General features: G+C 36.2%; 1 protein-coding gene across 1 annotated transcript; it reads right to left on the minus strand.

The window, feature by feature from the left end:
* Positions 1 to 12,399: 12,399 nt before the first annotated feature.
* Positions 12,400 to 14,070, minus strand: LOC108634575 (heat shock transcription factor, Y-linked-like). The gene is made up of 2 exons (XM_018044561.1): positions 13,558 to 14,070; positions 12,400 to 13,080 (listed from the first exon to the last, which is right to left on the minus strand). Exons 1-2 carry the CDS (start codon positions 14,068 to 14,070, stop codon positions 12,400 to 12,402), a joined length of 1,194 nt encoding a protein of 397 aa, XP_017900050.1.
* Between the last annotated feature and the right edge of the window lie 519 nt (positions 14,071 to 14,589).

A 14,589-nucleotide genomic window follows, 5' to 3' on the forward strand; every position in this document is an offset into this window, starting at 1 on the left:
CTAATGAGACTGCCTTCTTTCCCCTGCCAGCTTACAGGGGAATAGAACAACTATCTCATCATAAACAACAATCTAATATTAGTAATTTGACAATTGCAGTGGAAGGTATTCCTTCATGTATAGGATGACACCACTTTTGTCTGTCTGAACATTTTCATCATTCTTATAATACAGGGGGGTTAAAATATAATAATTAACATTTTGCTACTTTTACTGTGCTTGTTTCCACAAGGGGATTTACCACCTCAACAGAACTGATAGATATTCATAATGGAAAACACATGTCACTATGTCCTGTTAACTTTTTCTTTCCTTCTCTAGAATCTCTGGAGTGGGAGCGTTGCCGAGGTCATCGACCCTTTAAGGTCATTAATTATTCTGGGGCCATCATTGTAGATTGGAGTCCAGATCTTGGGCAATTCTTAGAAGATGGTCAAATAAATCTTTTAGGTGGCTCGTTCAAATGGCACTTTGATGGGCAATGGTATGAAACAGTTAAATGGCAGCAATTTGCACTTGTCCCTCCTCAACTACAATTGCAGGGATATCCACACATTCAAAGAGATATTTGGAAACTATGGGCGGTTTCTGGTAATCTCACTATCTGGTCAGGAAATTATACTTTGAACAGTGGTGACTCTTCAGGTCCATTCCATGTTAATTTACATGTAATAAATCTTATTCTGCAATGGCATGTGTAAAATATCGTTTTGCATTGTTATATGGGAATCGGACCTGGAATGATACTGTGGAGTCTGTGTCCTGTGACTACTGTAATTTAACTCAATGTGTAAATGTCTTGGTGGGAAGAATTTGAAAGACAAGCATTTAACTCCAATTTCTCGCTAGTGATTGTTAAGGCTCAGACAGAAGTATGGTTGCCTATAAATCTGACTAGGCCATGGTCAGATCCTTTTGCTGTTTCTCATCTAGTAACCGCTGTACAGACTCTGCTACACTGATCTTGACGTAGGCTTGCTGCAGTCATTGCTTCGATTCTCGCAGTCGCATCAGTAACTGCAACAGCAGCAGTGGCAGGCCTTGCGTTACACCAAGGAATTCAAACAGCTGATTTTGTTCCGGACTGGCATAAAGACTCTCATTTGTTATGGAAACAACAGAGAGAATGGATGCCCAACTTGCTACCGACGTGCTCAATCTTCAACACACCGTTTCCTGGCTTGGAGATCAATAAGCTGTTTTATCTACATGAAATGTGTTGAAATGTGACTGGAATTCTTCTCAGTTTTGTATAACGCCTGTACCATTTAACACGAGCCCTTCAAGAGATTAACCAAGACATATAAATAAAGAGTTCTAGATGCCCATCATCTAGAGAGATTTTGCCTAGCCCCAAGAGGTGGCTGGATAGCCAATGACAGGTAAGACCCTCAGAGGAGGGCAACCTAAGACAGGCACAGCCGCAAGAGGGGCTGGCGAGGCTGGAGGTTGGCTGCCTACAGCTTTATGCCTTGCTCTACAGAACATCAATACAAATGTCTCGAGGACTTAAATAAAATAAAAAAGGGGGAGATGAAGGGTTAATAGGGTAGCAGAGATGTGCCTGCAAATGGGTCTCTCTGCTCAGGCTGAGCGTCCTTGCATACGAGGCGTTCTGCCAAAGAGTCTGGACACAGCCTTGAGTTTAATGGTCCCTTGAAAACGAGGGAGCATTCCCTTCTTGAGATAAGAAGGAGATGAGGGCTTTGTGCAGACTCTTCAGTAGACAGAGATTTCACTCCCCTTTGCTATATGATAACATGTAGCACCTGCACTGTACTGAAAAGGCTTATTCTTACAGTCTGGAATTCTGCCTAAGGAGGGCTTTATAATAATAAATGGCAATTAGTCTGCCCAGTTGTTCCTCTGGCCAGAGTGGTGACCTGTCTGTCTTTTGTATGTCTTGTATGTTTTATGTCATTTCACTCGTAATCTCCAGAAATCTCCTACAATTAGGGGATATTAATTGGATATGCCCTCATTTAAAACTGACTATTGCAGATTTAAAACGTTTTGTTTGATTGCTTAAAAAACAATCCTAATCCCAGTTTTAAGAAAAAGTTGACTAGTGAGACAAAGTTGGCTCTTGTTAAAATAGATTAGGTTTAAATGATCAGTTAATTAATAGTACCAAAAGATAAGGTTAAATTATTCTTGCTACAAAACAAGATGCTTGTGACAAGAAGGCCTAGTGGTTCCATCTACCTGTGACACCAAGAAAAATAGTTTGATCTTATCCCAGCTTGGTGGCACAATTAATTTTAAAAAGAAGAAAAGGAAGTATGGAGTTAAAAAAAAAAGTAACAAATATAGTAATTCCATCCAATAATTATCAACTGCAAGTCTTTTACAAGATCGTGATGATTTGGCAAGTTGCTCTGATAGGTTTCAGGGGTCAAATTTTCTTTCATTTGCCCTCAAGCCCCCACAGTAGTTAAAAGTACAAAAATGTAGATTGGCAATCTGAGGATACCTGTGAAACTTTCCTCACTCTATGTAGTTCCTTCGCTCCCCTTTACCCTATGGGGGAGGGACATGCTGTCTCAAATAGGAGTTGCTCAGAAAAGGGATTTCTCAATTTCTTAGTTATCAACAGGCAGTACAATTAACAATACTTCATATATTGATTTAAATACATAGTATATAGTTGCCTAATTACCTTTTGCCTAATTGGGTATGGGCATAAATAAAATATAATAAAGGTTTAAATGTCTAAACTGGAAGATATTTGAAATCCTCATGTTCATTCTTAAATGTAGTATTTCTAGCTTGTGAGAAGATAGATTGCTAGGCAGCCATTTTTGTGTCTTAAAATACTGGTGGCATAGTTAAAATTGTATACATCAAATGATTGCTAAGGAATGTTGCAGGTGAGATGTGGTTATTTTTAGTTTATTTGAAATGTCTTAAGGTGAGACGAGGAGGGAGAGCAAATATTCGGAAAACCCTAAACCCTTTGATAAGAAATTGCAATTTTCAATTATGTTGTCTTTAAAGATAGAAAATGTTGATAAATTGGTGTAGTTAAATTGAGCCATAACCATTGGTGATCTTGGGGACCGGTAATTAAACTTGCAAAGAAGAAAAAAAAAATAATAAGATCCTAAAGATTTTGTTTAATTGCATCAATTTCTGTATTTTATGTGCATTTAAAAACTGCAGTAAATTAAATGTGTTAGTCTTGTCTAATATAAGTAAATGAGTCTGTAGAATGTGATCTCCCCAAACTAAAAGCTACAGTACTTGAAATTGTGTTCTTTATGGCTGTAGTGTTGGTAAAGCACTGATGTACAGAAAATGATGGAATTACACAGTACAAAAGGAAAAAAATTAAAAGGGGGTATACTTAATTCTATTTATATGCCTATATTTAATTAATTTGTATATAAATTAATATGTATACTATATATATATGCATATTGAATACATACTGTGTAATTATATATGCATAATGTACATATTGCAGTACTTGTAATATATACGTGGCTAATATTAATTGGTAAAATTGGCTTGCTGTGATAACACATTATATACACTGTATAATTTTATTGTGTGTGTGTGACATATGTTGTTCCAGTGCATTGGTTTGTGTTGGTTGGTATTGGTTTTGTGCATATTTTATTGCTGCAAAATATATATTAACTAATATATTAATTATAAATATTAATTAAAGTATATTGATTTATTATATTGTTTAGTAAAGAGCCATCAAAAATTGTAATTCCATATAACAGAGAACAACTTGATGCTTTTCAAATGTTTGATGATGATTGGAAGATTGCTATAGGAAATTATTGTGGTCAAATCTTGCATCATTTACCCTCACATGTTTTGTTAATTCAAAAATTAAGAAAGGGGAATTTAAGTATAGTTTTCCCCCATCAGATTTCACAACATGTTCTCCTCGTAATAAGTTAAATGCTGATTCGCCTGCAACAGTAAAATGTAAAACCATTGATAAAGTGGAAAGATCTCCTCCCCGAACAATAAGAAGAGATCCTGACTGGTTAATTGCTGGTTGAGGAAGTGCTTGTATTTTTTTTCCACAGGATGCAGATTCACCAATTTGGATCCTGGACAGGGTGATTTGCCATGTCACAGTCCCCAAGACAGCCGATTCACCACAAAAAAGAAAAAGGAAACTCCTCTGCCACCGCTGGCGCCTCCACCATGCAAAACAGCCACTTGCCGGGAGCCGCGGACGGGGCCAGCCTGACTGACTGAGGGAATCCAGTGCACCGCACTCACAGCCCGGTAGCAGCTCCAGCATCCATCTGCAAAACTATGGGATGGAGGGTTGATGGGGAAAGGAGATATATGGGAACTGTATACTATTTGCTCAAATTTTCATGTAGCTTGGCCGCCAAGGTTCAGCAGAGGGTGGGGCGAGGGCTGAAGCTCCCACCAGCAGGAGAGGCAAGATAAACATCAAGATCCCGGCAGGACTGACAGCTTCTGCAGCGCAAACTCCAACCAGAAAATGACTCTATTTACTCTATTTTGGCTTGTCTATCCTCTCCTTATGTTTTTCTTTTTACCAATGATTGCAGAAAACTTAATGTACAAATGGACTTAATGTAGTGTCTTGTGAGCAATGTATGCTTTCATCCTGTTTCACTCCTCAATATAATGTTTGTTCTTTCATGGTGTTAAAACGTACACCCTACCTTATGTAACTTATGCTATTTATGTAATTGTAACTACTGATTTGTATGATTAGTGGACTTACTTATTTTTGGAATATCAGCATTGATAACTGCAATTACTTCTGTTCCTGTAGCAGCAATCATTGACTCGACAATATGTTTTAGTTGTTTGGGATAGCTCAGATATTAGCTTAGACTTGGGGAAACTTCATAATCAGATTCAGACCTTGGAACACTCCCGATTATATTTTAATGCCTCAGGAGAAGCCAATAACTTTTTCCACACCTTCTCTAACTTCATTTCTGGAAAGACTACTCTGTCTACTGTTTTTAGTTTCATCTAAATCTTGATCCTCATGATCATTCTTCCTTGTACTGTCAGGATTCTTTGGCAGAGCATTCAGAATCTCGTGACTGAACTACACCTGATTTTAAAAATAAGTAAATAAATCAATCAATAAATAAGGGGGAGATGTCGGGAGCCAGTTGCTGGACTGGTTTCCCCTGTGTTTTTTTCTCTCTCTCTTTCTCTCTTTCCCTCCCTCTGCTCTTTACTTTAATTTCAGGTTGAATTCCCATCTGGGGCATGGAGGCTCACCAAGTCTACTTACTTGCCCTGGCTGTTAAGACCCACATGAAAGGGAGCCTAAGGCTAGGCACCCTTAGATATTCAAGCGAGCGCCAGTGGCCCAACATAGATGGTGCAAATTCCTTGTCTGGAATTTTATTGGTCTTCTGCGTAATCCAAGTTATTCACCCCTCTTTCTCCACTTAATTTTCCCACTATACTATTGTTTCTTAATCTAATCTTATATCAATAAATAAAAAAGTTTTCCTCGCCAATGCCGTCCACCCTTCGAATTCCCTGGATTCACCAGGGCTGGACGCCAGGAACAAAGTAAATGAGATCATACTTATCAATAAATACCTTAAATATAGATGGTTGAATGTCCCAACCAAAAGAAAAAGATTGGCTTAATGGATATAAAAACAAGACCCCTATATATGTTGTTTACAGGAGACCCATCTCAAAGCAAGGGACACATACAGACTGACAGTGAAGGGCTGGAAAAAGATATTCCACGCAAATAGAGACTAAAAGAATGCAGGAGTAGCAATACTCATATCAGTTAAAATAGAGTTTAAAATAAAGGCTGTGAAAATAGATAAAGAAGGACACTACATAATGATCAAAGGATCGATCCAAGAAGAAGATATAACAATTATAAATATATATGCACCCAACATAGGATCACCACAATATGTAAGACAAACCCTATGAAGGGGGAAATTAACAATAACATAATAATAGTGGGAGACTTTAATACCCTGGTCACACCATGGACAGATCAACTAAACAGAAAATTAACAACCAAACACAAACTTTAAATGGTACAACAGACCAGATAGACCTAATCAATATCTATAGTACATTCCATCCCAAAACAATGAATTTCACCTTTTTCTCAAGTGCACATGGAACCTTCTCCATGATAGATCACATCCTGGGCCATAAATCTAGCCTTGGTTTAAAAAAATGAAATAATTCCAAGCAACTTTTCTGACCACAATGCAATAAGATTAGATGTTAATTACAGGTGGAAAAACTATCAAACATTCCAGCATATGGAGGCTGAAAAACACGCTGCTGAATAACCAGCAAATCACAGAAAAAATAAAAAAAGAAATAAAATATGCATAGAAACAAATTAAAATGAATACACAATAACCCAAAACCTATGGAACACTGTAAAAGCAGTGCTAAGGGGAAGGTTCATAGCAATACAGGCTAATCTTAAGAAATAAGAAAAAAGTCACATAAATAACCTAACTCTACAGCTAAAACCACTTGAAAAGGAAGAAATGAAGAACCTCAGCATTTGTAGAAGGAAAGGATATAATACTGTAAAGTAATTAACCTCCAGTGAAAATCAATAAATTTATTTTTAAAAATTAGGGCAGAAATAAATGCAAAAGAAACAAAAGAGACCACAGCAAAAATCAAGAAAGTCAAAAGATGGTTCTTTGAGAAGATAAATAAAATTGATAAACCATTAGCTAGACTCATCAAGAAAAATAAAGGGGAAGAATCAAATCAATAAAATTAGAAATGAAAAAGGAGAGATCACAACAGACAAGGCAGAAATACTAAAGATCATAAGAGACTACTATCAGCAACTATATGTCAATAAAATGGATAACTTGGAAGAAATGGATAAATTCTTAGAAAAGTACAACTTTTCAAAAGTAAACCAGGAAGAAATAGAAAATTTTAACAGACCCATCACAAGCATGGAGACAGAAACTATAATCAGAAATCTTGGCAAACAAAAGCCCAGGACCAGACAGCTTCAAAGCTGAACACTACCAAGAATTTAGAAAATAGCTAACACCTATCCTACTTAAACTCTTGCAGAAAATTGCAGAGGAAGGTTAAGTTCCAAAGCCATTCTATGAGGCCACCATCACCCTAATACCAAAATCTGACAAAGATGCCAGAAAAAAAAGAAAACTACAGGCCAATATCACTGATGAACATAGACCCAACAATTCTTAACAAAATTCTAGCAAACAAAATCTAATAACATATTAAAAACATTATACATTATGACCAAGTGGGCTTTATCCCAGGGATGCAAGGATTCTTCAATATCCACAAATCAACAGTGTAATACACCACATTAACAAATTGAAACATAAAAACAATATGATTGTCTCAATAGATGCAGAGAAAGCCTTTGACAAAATTAACATCCATTTATGATAAAAGCCATCCAAAAAGCATGAATAGAATGAACATACCTCACCATAATAATATATATATATATATATATATATATATATATATCAAACCCACAGCACACATTATCCTCAATGGTGAAAAATTGAAAGCATTTTCCCTAAACTCAGGAACAAGACAAGAGTGTCCACTCTCATCACTACTACTCAACAAAGTTTTGGAATTTTTGGCCACAGCAATCAGAATAAAAAAAAGAAATAACAGGAATCCAAATTGGAAAAAAAGAAGTAAAACTCTCACTGTTTTCAGATGACATGATCCTATACAATGAAAACCCTAAAGACTGCACCAGAAAATTACTACAGTTAATAAATGAATATAGTAAATTTGCAGGATATAAAGTCAACATGCAGAAATTCCTTGCATTCCTATACACTAACAATGAGAAAACAGAGTAATTAAACAGTTCATTCACCATTGGAACAAAAAGAATAAAATACTGAGGAATATATATACATAAACAAACAAACGACATATATAAATAAAAAAAAACTATAAAACACTGGTGAATGAATTCAAAGAAGACCGAAATCAATGGAGAAATAGGCTGTGTTCATGAGTCAGAAGAAAGAATATAGTGAAAATGAGTATACTACCCAAAGCAATCTATAGATTCAATGAAATCCCTATCAAGCTACCAATGGTATTTTTCACAGAACTAGAATTAATAATTTCACAATTTGTATGGATATACAAAAAACCTCGAGTACCCGAAACAATCTTGAGAAAGAAGAATGAAACTGGAGGAATCAGCCTGCCTGACTGCAAAGACACAGTCATCAAGACAGTATGGTACTGGCACAAATATAGAAATATAGATCAATGGAAAAAAATAGAAAGCCCAGAGATAAATCCTCACACCTATGGACACCTTATATTCAACAAAGGAGGCAAGATTATAGAATGGAGAAAAGATAATCTCTTTAACAAGTGGTGCTAGGGAAACTGGCCAACCACTTGTAAAAAAATGAAACTAGAACACTTTCTAACACCATACACAAAAATAAACTCAAAATGGATTAGATCTAAATATAAGACCAGAAACTTTCCTAGAGGAAAACATACGCAAAACACTCTCTGACATAAATCACAGAAGGATCATCTATGACCCTCCTCCCAGAATATTGGAAATAAAAGCGAAAATAAGCAAATGGGACCTAATTAAAACTTCTGCACAACAAAGGAAACTACAAGCAAAGTGAAAAAGACAGCCTTCAGAATGGGCGAAAATAATAGCAAATGAAGCAACTGACAAGGGATTAATCTCAATAACATACAAGCAACTCCTGATGCTCAATTCCAGAAAAATAAACGACCCAATTAAAAAATGGGCCAAAGAACTAAACAGACATTTCTCCAAAGAAGACATACAGATGGCTAACAAACAAATGAAAAGATGATCAACATTACTCATTATCAGAGAAATACAAATCAAAACCTCAATGAGGTACCACTTCACACCAGCCAGAATGGCTACTATCCAAAAGTATACAAACAATAATTGCTGGAGATGGTGTGGAGAAAAGAGGAACCCTCTTACACTGTTGGTGTAAATGCAAACAAGTGCAGCCACATTAAAGAACAGTGTGGAGATTCTTTAAAAAGCTGGAAATATAACTGCCATATGACCCAGCAATTCTACTGCTCGGCATACACATCAAGGAAAGCAGAACTGAAAGAGACACGTGTACCCCAGTGTTCATCACAGAATTGTATATTAGCTAGGACATGGAAACAACCTAGATGTCCATCAGGAGACCAACGATAAGAAACCTGTGGTACATGTACACAATGGAATATTACTCAGCCATTAAAAAAATGCATGCAGTTGGAAAATGCATACATTAAAAAAATGAAGCAGTTCTGAGGTGGATGAAACTGTAGCCTATTATACAGAGTGAAGTAAGCCAGAAAGAGAAAACACCAATACAGTATACTAATGCATATATACGAAATTTAGAACAATGGTAACAATAACCTGTATGTGAGACAGCAGAAGAGACACAAATGTATAGAACAGTATTTTGGACTCTGTGGGAGAGGGTGAGGGTGAGATGGTATGGGAGAATGTCATTGAAACATGTATATTATCTATGTGAAACGAATCACCAGTCTAGGTTTGATGCATGATACAGGGTATTTGGGGCTGGTGCACTGGGTTGATCCAGAGGGATGGGATGGGGAGGGAGGTGCGAGGGGGGTTCAGGATGGGGAACACATGTACACCTACGGCTGATTCATGTCAATATATAGCAAAACCAATACAATATTGTAATTAGCCTCCAATTAAAATAAATAAATTTATATTAAAGAAATGAATGGCCACAAATTTGCAATTGCCAAGACTTCTAGGTAGTGTTTATGACAATCTGGAAAGTCCAACAAACAGACACCCTGTTCATAGTATTTCATTGTAAAATATATTAAGGATTAGCCATTGATTTTGACCCCTGCTTACTCCAGACTTTTCTAAATGATTAAATTGAATAATACCTTTATTTAAATACATATCTCTATAACTGCTACAGAATTTTAGGGAAGTGGAGCCTGAAACAACATGCTCAGAATGCATTCTAACAGACTGTTAATTTCATGAGAGCAGCAACCATTTTACAATTTGAACTACCACATGCGGCATTCATGTATATTTAATAAATATTGATCAACTTGGAAAAAAATTCTCAGTTAATAAGAAAGGTTAATTATGATAGTGCAGGTTATGGGAAGTTCTTGAGTAATGTATACAGCATTTGATTGGTTATTGCATTTCTTTATTGATAATTCAGTAAGTACTTAAAATGTGGCATTTTCAGGCTCTAAGTTTTAGCTGATGTGCTTCAGTAATATGTGAACCATGAACCCCTGATGTTCAAGCTGGTTTTAGCAAAGGCAGAGGAACCAAAAATCAAATTGCCAACATCTGCTGGATCATGGAAAAAGCAAGAGAATTCCAGAAAAACCTCTATTTCTTTTTTATTGACTATGCCAAAGCCTTTGACTGTGTGGATCACAATAAACCGTGGAAATTTCTGAAAGAGATGGGAATATCAGACCACTTAACCTGCCTCTTGAGAAATGTGCATGCAGGTCAGGAAGTAACAGAACTGGACATGGAACAACGACTGGTTCCAAATAGGAAAAGGAGTGCATCAAGGTTGTATATTGTCACCCTGATTATTTAAGTTATATGCAGAGTACATCATGAGAAACTCTGGACTGGAAGAAACACAAGCTGGAATCAAGATTGCCGGGAGAAATATCAAGAACCTCAGATATGCAGATGATATCACCCTTATGGCATAAAGTGAAGAGGAGCTAAAAATCTTCTTGATGAAAGTGAAAGAGGAGAGCCAAAATGTTGGCTTAAAGCTCAACATTCAGAAAACAAAGATCATGGCATCCGGTCCCATCACTTCATGGGAAATAGATGGGGAAACAGTGGAAACAGTATCAGACTTTATTTTTTAGGGCTCCAAAATCACTGCATCCATGAAATTAAAAGACACTCCTTGGAAGAAAAGTTGTGACCAACCTACATAGCATATTCAAAAACAGAGACATTACTTTGAGGACTAAGTTCCATCTAGTCAAGGGTATGGTTTTTCCTTTGGTCATGTATGGATGAATGATGGTGAAGCTGAAACTCCAGTACTTTGGCCACCTCATGAGAAGAGTTGACTCATTGGAAAAGACTTTGATGCTGGGAGGGATTGGGGGCAGGAGGAGAAGGGGACGACCTAGGATGAGATGGTTGGATGGCATCATGGACTCGATGGACTTGAGTCTGAGTGAACTTTGGGAGATGGTGATGAACAGGGAGGTCTGGCATGCTGGGATTCATGGGGTCGCAAAAAGTTAGACATGACTGAGCGACTGAAATAAGCTGAACTGAAGATATATAAAGAAAAGTGAGTAGACCCAAAGCACATCAAAGACCTGATATCTGTGCTTATCTTGATAGGAGGGCAAACAGAGGTTCCTTCCAACCCTAAGAAAGAGTTGAGACAAAATTGTGAGGTGGGGTTTAGCATGACTGAAAGTAGTTTGTTTGAGCTCCAGAAGCACAGTGTAACAGAAAGATAATGAAACAACTAAGGAAATAGATGTCATGTCTTCAAAGAACTTGTTAACCATGCTGAGGTGCTGCAATCGACACAAGGAATTTATTCTGTGTCTGTGGGAACACATAAGCAACATCTAAATATGCATTAGGAAATATAGGGTGGAATCTTGGTGGGAGGAAATAAAGGCATGCCTTAAGGAGAGCAGTTTAAAAATGACCCCATAAAAATACCACGTGCAAAATACCTATCTTGTGCTGACCATGGACCAATCATTGACTACATCATATTAACTTTGGTATCCCAGTGATGGTATGATGGTGATGATTTTGGATATGCTACAACATCTATATTTTCAAGTATAAAATGAATTTCCATAATGAAGACAATCTGTCTAACCTCTTAAGACTCTATCCAATAACTCATAGGTTATGGTATAACTGAGAATGCTCTAAAGTATGTACTCTGTATTTGCATTTTTAAATTTTATTCATATCTCTTCCTTCTCCCATACGATCCTAATTTATACACCCATTGATTTCAGAAGTCAATTTTATATCCATTACCTCTTTTCCCATTGTTCTCATTTCCTTGCTTACAAAAAATTGATTAGGTGTCATTTACCTAGGATGCATAAAGAATGTTTCCTTGAACTACACAGTTTATAAAACAACACAGTAAAATAGATATTGAAATAAAGCCTCATTTTACTAGATTCAAAATAGAAAATGAAACTATTTGAAGATTAACACATAACAAAATGAAACTAATGAAGATGATATGCAACTTTATTGTTCAAATATGAGAATTGTAGGAATTTGTTGACATATCCAACCATAAATTTTACTCTTCCTTATGCTGCGTAATCTGACACTTATTTGATAGATCTGATTTAATTAGGATGGTTTTCATATAATGAAGATTTTTGATGAGTTGACCTTGAAAGAGAGGAGGAAGATGTATCATGGATCCTTGGCACTGGGGACCATGAGTTTCCTCTCTGTTGCAGGTTAGGAAAAGGACTGTCATGGGCTGTCATATAGCTGTACCTAACTGGAAATTTAGAAGGATGCACCATCAGTCCAACATAACTGCTCTGTAAGGGAGATACAATGTGGTTCTGAGAAGCAGAAGTAGTTGTAGTAGCAAAGTTCTCCATGAGGCCATTTGCTTCAGTGTAGCTACTATGTGAGAGCCGATTAAAAATACTCAACTGATTTAGAATAGCGGGTTGATCCATCACAATATTTTCTGTCTGTCTAACTGATGTTGATGATGGGGAAGGAAAATCACACGGAGATAGGGCACTTGTATTATCGACTGTCTGCCTGGTATAAGGTGTGAAAGGCACACTTAAACTTACGGAGGCTGAAAATGCACTCTCCCCACTAGTTTCAGGAGGAGAGCTAGAGTTACAATTATCTATGTTGCCCCTTGCTATAACATTCTTCTTCTTGTAATCTTGAATTAATGAAGCTATTGGAGAGACATTTTTAATCCCAATTCTTCTTTTCATTCTTAATAAAAGTTGGGGATAGCCTCTTTTGAAATTTGGATTATGATAGATCTGTAACTAAAATCAAACAATAAAATTATTTAATTTCTTTATAAAACAAGGTAAAACTGACAAGGAAAACTAATCTATAAAAATGTATTCTTTTAGTGATACAAATAAAATAGCATCAAATAAAACACCTCCATTAGTAATTTTAACACCTTACATGTTAGAAACAATTATGATCCTCAAGTAAAATTATATTGTAAAAATATACAGTATATACAGAAAATACCAGGTTAAAATATGTTATAAACATATACAGTAAATTCCACTTTAATTAGCTTCAGGACTTGTACCTAGTTTCAAGTTGCTAGGAATGTTTGTTAAATATTAAATATTTTAACCTCCAGCTCTTCTCAACTTCAAAAAATAAAACTTTTTAAAGAATTATCTCAATTTTAAATTTTTTAGCTACATATGTGAACATGCTGCTGTCGAGGTTATATATTTAATCTTAAATATTGCCAATAATAAGTGAAAATTTTGGAATACCTTGCTCAAAACAGAGACATTGCTTTTTTCTTCCAGAAAGTCAGCTAGTGAAGCAGATCTTTGAAAAGTGTGTTGCTTTTTTTTAAACCCATAAAGGTTAAGCTGTCGAACTAAACTTTTCATACTATCAGTTTCAAATATTCTGAAAGGGGCCTTTCTTTCTAAGACTTCTTTCTTGAAGACTTCTTCATTGATCACTACAGAAGTGCCACTCTCATCCCACCAAATAGATTTAAACTGATCACTTTCAACTAGCTTCCAAAGTTTTTGAGGAAAAGTTAGTGAAAGAAAATCGTTCAATTCATCTGTTTCAGAGACAGAAAATTTGTATCGTGGCATTTTTATCACGACTTCCTCAAACAAAGCCTTAAAAGCATCTTCTTCAATCATAGATCTCAAAACAGAGTCCTCAGTAAGTGTATAATCACACAAAGTAGATCGAATGGAGGTTCCTGAACCAGTTGATTCATCTTTAGGAGGCATATCTTGAATTTCTGAAGGAATATGTGCCATCTCAAAGAAATCTTTCTTCAGATACTGTTCTTATTTGTCTGATTTTACACACTGCAACTTCAAATGGTGCTTGACTGGCCTGCAGAGATAAACTCTCTAGACTATCACAGCGGTTCTCAAAGTAAAAAAGCTGTGATATCACAAAGTCACTGGTCTCCTAGCAATTGAAGGGTAGCTATGACATCACAAAGTCACTGGTCTCCTAGCATTTGAAGGATAATGTTAAACCAGTGTTTACTTTTGTATCAATTTAAAATACAGGTTGCTTACATTAATAGCAACCAATAATATGAAACCTGAAAAATCTCAAATCGTATCAATAAATCTACTTGGTTTCTGAAATAAAAGTGATTTATCACCTTTGTATACTGTTGTCAAACCAAACTTGGGTCTGCTTGCTTCTGTAAAATAAAGTCAATCAACCGACTGTGGGTTGCAGTGAAAGCAAGTGTAGTGTTTATTGTAGGACCATGCAAGGCATCCTAGCAGCTAGTGCTTAAAAGACCCACACTCCCCAAA

The sequence above is a fragment of the Capra hircus genome, unplaced genomic scaffold (assembly GCF_001704415.2).
Source record: "Capra hircus breed San Clemente unplaced genomic scaffold, ASM170441v1, whole genome shotgun sequence".
NCBI classification, from domain to species: domain Eukaryota; kingdom Metazoa; phylum Chordata; class Mammalia; order Artiodactyla; family Bovidae; genus Capra; species Capra hircus.